This window comes from Aptenodytes forsteri, unplaced genomic scaffold (assembly GCF_000699145.1).
Source record: "Aptenodytes forsteri isolate BGI_AS27 unplaced genomic scaffold, ASM69914v1 Scaffold391, whole genome shotgun sequence".
Lineage (NCBI taxonomy): Eukaryota > Metazoa > Chordata > Aves > Sphenisciformes > Spheniscidae > Aptenodytes > Aptenodytes forsteri.
In genome coordinates, this window is record NW_008795920.1 from 447,502 (window position 1) to 454,994 (window position 7,493).

The following is a 7,493-nucleotide window of genomic DNA, read 5'->3' on the forward strand; positions in this document are numbered from 1 at the left end:
GCCCCCCCCCCCCCTTTTTTTTTTTGTCTGAGAGGGAACAGGAGGGGCAGAACGGCAACCAGAAACCCCTGGCCGCGAGCGCTGGCGGTGCTGGGTCTGCTGGGTGCTCCCAGGGAGCCCAACACATCTCTCGCTAATCCCTGTACTGAGCAACAACTCAACGTTTATCCGGAGATTTTGGGAACAAAACCCTCACAGAAAACCCTGTAGCAGTGGGTCGGATCAGCGAATGACATAAATCTCCACGTGTTTCACTAACCCAGGCCAAACCCTTGTGGCGCGGTGCCCGTTCCTGCTTAAAACTGGTTTATTTGTGTTCAGCCATGCAAACCAGCATCCGCTAGCCTAAAACTATGGGTTTGGGGTGAGAAAGCCCCACTCTGGGTCTTGTTGGCACCCAGCAGCACCACGTCACTGCTTTATCGCCGGAGACCTCAGGGACCAGCGGGACGGGACGTTCCCTGCCGAGCTGGGTGGACCGTCTGGTTCATCCCAGGCATTGAGTTGGAGGAACATCCCGTAGGTTGGTAAATCACTGTTGGTCTAGGTGAGGTGCGGAGCAGTGTCAGAGGATGTCTCGTGCCTTTGGCCATCGCTGGCCCGGGAAGGTCTGGGCTGGGGACGGTGCGGGGTTTGGCCGGGAACCCTGGCACCCGCTTCCAGCCTGTTCCCACCTACCCAAAGTGCAATTTTTATTTCTAATTATTGAGGCGATGAGTGAGGTGAGGTTTGCAGAGAGGTTTCTTGGAACCGAGGTTTCTTGGATACCTCCTTGGAAGTATTTCTCCAGTGCTTTGAATGACTATTTTTTTTTTTCCCTTTTTTTTCCCCTTTTCCCCTGCTCCTGGGCTCTGGCAGGGGGCTGTTTTCCCGGCTGCCTTTGCACGGCGCTCAGCTCCACTGAGGGTCCCGCATCTGCAGGTGCTTCATCAGCTGTACTTTTGCCTGGCATCCCCCGGGAACGGGGATGCTTTGGAGCAGATGAGCAGTGTGCAGAGGGGGTAATGGCGATCGCTGCTGGGTACAATGGGGCTCAGAGACGCCAAGCGCAGCGGGGACATGATGGATATTCAACTTCAGGCCAGATCCTGAGCACAAGAGGGACCTTCTGAAAGGATGACCACAGACAGAACTGAGGTCTTCCAGCGTATCTCAGGGAGACTCAGGGCGGGCAGGGCAGGTTTAGACCCTCTGATTAAAGCGATCGCGCCATTTGCTGGTTTGGAAGCAGCGAGCTCAAGCAAACATCTTGGCACACATCACTGTCAGCCTCAGCTTTAATATTAATGGCCTGGAGCAAGGAGCCAGGTCAGGAGATGCTTTGAGCAGTGGGTCAGGGCCCCGAGGGCACTAACAGGCATTAATGGCCCCGAGCAGCCTCACCTGGGACCTCTCCCACACTCGCCCGTGGGCACAGGGCTCCATTTAAGCCCAGCCCTGGGGCTCAGTCCTAGCCTAAGCTTTATTGTAGGTGGGCCTGTCTCCAGCTTGGCCATATGCCCATGCCTGGCCAGGGACCCAGCCCTCTACCCATGGATTGACTTTCTGGCTTAGCCTTGGAGCTGTCTTGTCCCATGGACCTGCCCAGCAACCACTGGGCTATGTCTCACCTTGGTCTTTGTCACCAGACCTGATCTTGACCTGCGTGTCAACTTCCTGACTTGAATCTGGACCTACCTCGTCATCGCAAGCGTGACTGGAGATCTGGGCTCGGGCTTGACCCTGGCTGCCATCCCTGGCTCTGTCCTGCTTGCTCACGGTTGGGGACTGCAGGATGGATGGGCTGGTGAGGACCTTGCTGTGCCCTGGCCCAGTGTTGGGGATGGAGTCATGGGGGGGATGGTTACCTCCACCAGTACGAGCCACGGGGCACTGGCTGGTTTAGAGGGGTGTGAGCAAGTGGCTCAGTTTTCCCCATTCTGGATACCCTGAGGTTCATCTTGTCTCCTGTTGGATGTTCCCTACGGTGCAGGTACCTCCATTTAGCCCGTATCCCTTGGCCCGTTTATGGTCCACGAGGAGGAGGTACGCCTGCGTGGTTGGGGGAGCCCGCCCCTCTGTTAGGAGGAGGCAGGGAAACATGCCTGCCAGGAGCAGGAGATGAAGGGCAGTTTGGTGTCCTCCCCTTGTCTCTCTGCAACCAGATGCAGCCCAGAATTGGCTGTCTGCAGGGAAAGATGTCCCAGGCTGGCAGCTTCACTGGGCCAAGGACATGAGTGGGATCACAGCTGGGAGGAAGACGGGAGATTTGCATTTCTCTGTGTCAAATCCTCTGCCACCTTATTTTGCCCAAACAAAGCGGGAACAGCCAGTCTGGGCACCGAGGGGCTTCTGTGGAGCTGGGCATGGAAGAAATCTCGTCCCTCCAGGTACCCCTGCTCTTCCTGCTCCCTCTTATCTGTGGGGCAAATGGTAGTTGGAGCCGTGGGATGTAGCACGAGTGCCCTACCACGCACAGCAACTCCCTGCAACCCTTCCTTCCTTCTCAGCCATGCTGTGAAAATACAGATGGACCCCAAACGTGCTGAGTTCATGGGTGTCATTTAGGATCCAAGTACAGCGCCAAATGTTGAGTCCTTAGCAGTAAAGAAGGATGATGTTGTGGATCAAAGCTTTTTTGGGCAAGCTCTCGGGCCGAGGTGCTGCCCATGTTGCTCTTCAGAGTCTCTTTGACCTGGGATGAGGTGACAGCTCTGGCCCAGCTGGTGGCATCCGAGAGCGTCTCAAGGCAGCATCGTGTGTCGGGGCAAACCAATATCAAATTTGCCTTGCGCCACAAGGAGCAATAGGGAGAGAAGTAGGCATTTCAGTGAAAGAATGGAAAAAAGAAGTGATCAAAGGAGTGAGATAAAAAATAACGGCAGGGGCAGACTTCTGTGTGGGATTATTTAATACTAAGGTAATTAATGCTTCATACCTCACTGACTCCTTTCATGTAAGGATCACAAAGCGCTTCACAAACATTAATTAATCTTCCCTAGCATCCCTGCAGGGGAGGTCACTGAGCTACTGAGCGTAAGGGAAATCTTGCCATTGATGAAGGTAGCTGCTCTCTAGACATGACGGATGCTCGGGTGTGATGGCAGGACGGGGAGAGTTTCTCTTCCTTGCTGATGACTTCAAATGATTTCCCATAACTTCCTCAGAGAGGAAAAATGTCTTTGAATTGTCACGGGCAGCTGGGACTGGGCGGAGGTGGGTCTGAAAGATGACGCACGCCAAAGCCGTTGAGCGTCCCTGAGGACACTGAGAAGGCAGGGGTCTATCCAGGCAACCCCCAGCGCCAATGCCCACGCAAGGTTTGAGTAAGCGTAAGGCACCCGTGAGGGGCAAATCTGTGACTGTTGGAAAAAAATGCCAGGGTGAAGTGGATTTCAATTCAGGTCTGAGTTGTGGCTGTCCTGCAAAAGGCAAGGCAGAGAACATCAGGCGTCAAAGGGAGAAAGACATTTTCTGATGACATTGATCTGTGACATTCAGATGGCTACAGAGGACTGCGTGTCAATGTGGGGTTTTACGTCTCCGGGGTAGTAAAAAGGTCTGAGTTGGTTTGCGGCTCCAAGAAAGACACTCATCCCCAGCTGTGCCCAGAAGAGTGTCCCTTCTGCATGATGTCCTGCCCTGGAGAGGCGGAGGGACCAGCTTTGGGATGTTGGAGCATCCCGGTGGATCACGCTGTCATTGCTCAGCGTTGCAAATACCTTTGGTTGTCCTTGTTCCTAGATCCTGGTAGCGGCGCCAGCATGGCTGCGCAAGACCCAGCCTCAGGTTGCCTGCATGGAAAGAAGCAGCTGCCAGGTCAGTGTGTGATGAGTGTGTTTTGGGGTTTTTCCTTTTTTTAGACAGTTTATGAGAAAGCTGAATGTGGGACGGGGTTGTGAGGTGGGGAAGAAGCAGATTTGGGGTGAAATGGTCTGGAGGGATTGACCATCAGCCGGGGGGCAGGAGTTGGGGAACATGGCTGGGATGTCCCTTGCTTGGCAGTATCTGCACTGGGATAGCAAAAATGAAATGAGAGGAACGACCAGCCTTCAGAATAGCAAAGAGTGTGTGCTTGGAGGAGTCGTCCTTCACCTGGCCTGATCATACTGTTAAACCCAAACCTGAGCCCAAATGGTTAGCCTGAGGCTCAGAGGGGAAGCGTGCGCAGCAGTCCTACATCCCTGGAAGCTTCTGGCCTCCTGCTTCCTCTGTCCACTCTGTGACCCAGCTGAGCCCAAAGATCCAGCTCTGTCCCAGTTGTACCTCCAGCTGCTCTCAAGGTGCAGGTGCACTATGGGAAGCCCATCTTGCCAGCAGTGGGTCGCCATGAGCCCAGTGGCACCATCACTGGTCCTTGTGTCCTTGGAGGCCAGAGGCTGATAGCCAGGGCCTGGCTCTGATGAGAGCTGGAGGATATCCACTTGCTTTTCCAGCTTTCACCTGGGAGGTGAGGGCCAATGACCGAAACTACCACATGCAGTTCAAGAAGAAATTTGCCTTCTGTCTGACGAAGAAGAAGTATGCGGTGAGTCAGCCTGGGCCGGTCCTGGGCCATTTCTTTAGTAAGCCCCTGATTCCTGAGCTGGTGGTGGTTGGGGGTGACATGACAGAGATGCTGCAGAGTGATCTCCAGTAGGATGGAGGGTCACATACGTAATCCTCAGTGAAGAGGAAGGGGCTGCTCCCTGCCTGGTGCCCCAGGTGCCCTCTGAAGCTGTCAGACAAGGAGCAGAACTGTATGAAGGATACTTTTTAGTCTGATGGTCAAATCAAAAGAAAGACTTTTTTTAAAAAGTTTTGATTGAACAAAACCAGATTTTTTTTCCAGCTGAATAGTGACCATCTTGTTGGGGGTCAGGTGGGTATGCTTTAGATGATCAGAAGCAAAATATTTTGTTTCAATTTTAAGTCATATGGCCCTTTGCTCTAATAAATCTTCTTTTTCCTCATGGCTTTTGTAAATTTTTAAAGGCATCTCTTATGCCATAAAAAGTTGAGAAGTCCTAAAAACACCAGAGTATTTTTGGCGTTTTCAAAACGCATCCTTGATTTCATGTGGCTGAACTCCCACTGTGGCTTTGACCTGCCTTTCTTCTGCAGGGCAATGCCATTAAGACAGCCAAGTACAACATCTTTACCTTCCTGCCGCTGAACCTCTATGAGCAGTTTCACCGAATGGCCAACGTCTACTTCGTCTTCGTCATCGTCTTACAGGTGAGATGGACACCAAGGTAAGAGCAAGTGTGGGCGAGACTGTCTAGCAAAGGAGGGTTGTCTGGTGTTTAGAGTAGGGGACTCTGGTCTAAAATGGTGTCAAGGATGCTGCTTTTCAGTGGTGTTCGTTGTCTTCCATGAACTCTGAGGGGTTTAACCTACGTTAAGTTTGGTTACTTTAAACTGATTGGATCTGGATGTAAGCTAAGCTCATGTAGACCATGCCTAAACAGAAATCCTACCCTCCAAATTCAGTGACCCACATGCATTTCACGCATCCAGTTTAAAAAAGAGGTGGAAATTCAACAAAACAGTTCCGTGTAGACAGAGATGTTGATTTGGTTCATCTTAGATGGGTTCCTGCCATCCTCAGGCGCTGGCTGGGGAGGGGAGCTGGCAGCGAGGGGGAGTTACTCAGTCACCTAAAGTGTCCCAAGGTGGGATGAAAGTTGTGTCAGTGGTGTAAAATTCTCCTTCTCTAGACCTTTCCTGAGATCTCCACACTGCCCTGGTACACTCTGCTGTTCCCCCTGAGCTGCCTTCTCACCATCCGGGGTCTACGAGACCTGATCGATGACGTTGTGAGTATGGGTTGGAGCGAAAGGCTGTGAGTGCTGGGCGATGGTCAGCAGAAAGGGCCCCTTTGCTGTGGGGTGAACTGAAAAGCTTGGGAGTTGCTGTCATTCGTTGTTCCTGAGGTACCAACAACTCTACCATGTCCAAAACGCTTTGTATTTTCCCTTGGGAAGGATGTGACCGGCCAGTTGCTTTCCTTGGGGTCCAGACCCCCATCTCTGTCATCTTTAATATCTTAACCAATGGCTATATTCCCAGGTTGGTCCCCAGAAATACCTTGGGGGAATTTTGCCTCTTTATTCACCAGCATACATCTTCTGATTGCTTCAGAAAGCAGATCTTGCCCTGGGGCTGAGGAGGCAGATTGTGGCATTACGAGGGTGGTTTTCATGGGGCAAGGAAGTCTGGCATGGCCCATCCCTTTCTTTTGGCCTCTTTTTTTCTCTCCTCTGTGCAGGGCCGTCATCAAAGTGACAGAAACATCAACAGCAGACCATGCGAAATCCTGGCTGGGAAGAGGTGAGGGGCATTGGGAAGCTGTACCCGTGTTTTCCAGGCCTGTGTGGAACGATGGATCATCTGAAGTGCTGAGCATCCTTGAGCATAGCAGCTGAGAAGGGTTTTGGTGGGAACGTCCCTGACACTGCAAACTCCCATCACCTCCCAAAGTCCGCTGCAGGTCCAGCTGTTCCCCTGTAGGAATGATCGTATCCCAGTCACAGACAACAGGTCTAAAAAAGCCCTAATTTGCTGTGATATGCTGGGAGGAGGGTTTCCTGGCCAGACAAGTTCCTCCAGGTCTTCTTATCTAACCCACGGAGTCATATTCCTGCTAAACACTGGTCCAGGGAAGGACCAACATTTCCCACCTGCGGCCAGGGGGCTGAAAGTCCCTGCCACCTGTAGGTTCGGGGGGTATGGATGTGGCAAATGGGTCCTGTGCCATCCTTGGTGCTCAGCCGTCCCTCAGCCATGCGGGTGGTACCATGGTGGCAGAGGAACCTACAACCTGGAGACCCCATTCATACAAGAAGCTGGGACAGACACAGGCTGGTCCAGAGGACAGAAACAGCCACGGACCCCATTCCCGCTGCTCTGCGAGGATAAAAATTTCTCTCCTAATTCTCCTGCAGCTTCCGCTGGCAGAAATGGCGCGACATCTGTGTTGGGGACATCGTCCGCCTGCATAAGGAGAGCTTCGTCCCGGTGAGTGGAGCCCCGAGCTGGCTGCGGCCAGGGGCAGCAGGGGGGAGTTTTGGCGAGGAGGGGCTCAGCCAGGTGCTCTCTCTCCCCCTTTTTGCTCTTCAAGGCTGACATGCTCTTGCTGTGCAGCTCGGAGCCCAGCAGCCTGTGCTACGTGGAGACTGCCGACATCGATGGGTGAGGAGAGGGGCAGGGGACCCCTATTGCCATGGGGGGAGAGGGGCAGAGACATCCCAGCCAACGGCTGAAGCCTCCAGTCTTGGGGCCCCCCGGCACTGGGGGGGAGTCAGGCACGCTGGGAGGGCTGCAAGTCCAGCAAAAACCATGGGATGTGTGGGATCCTCCAAAAGCTAAACCTACAGACACCCCAGAAATGGGATTTGAGCCCCAAATTTTGAAAATGGGAGGCCAAAAACACTTTTGAGGCTTCCACAGAGCAGCTAGCGACCTCGGGCATCTCTCTCCATCTCTCAGCTCCCTCCCAGACACGCTGAGGACAGCGGCTGCCAGTCCCTCCC

At 53.3% G+C, this 7,493-nt stretch overlaps 1 protein-coding gene across 1 annotated transcript in view; it reads left to right on the forward strand.

Moving 5' to 3' along the window:
- ATP8B3 (ATPase phospholipid transporting 8B3) overlaps positions 1 to 7,493 on the forward strand; it is a 30,056-nt gene that overhangs the window by 9,137 nt on the left and 13,426 nt on the right. Inside the window, exons 3-8 of the mRNA XM_019473552.1 lie at positions 4,351 to 4,507; positions 5,083 to 5,196; positions 5,679 to 5,777; positions 6,230 to 6,291; positions 6,906 to 6,978; positions 7,082 to 7,152. Coding sequence (XP_019329097.1) covers positions 4,351 to 4,507; positions 5,083 to 5,196; positions 5,679 to 5,777; positions 6,230 to 6,291; positions 6,906 to 6,978; positions 7,082 to 7,152 — 576 coding nt within the window. The remainder of the gene's footprint in view (positions 1 to 4,350; positions 4,508 to 5,082; positions 5,197 to 5,678; positions 5,778 to 6,229; positions 6,292 to 6,905; positions 6,979 to 7,081; positions 7,153 to 7,493) is intronic.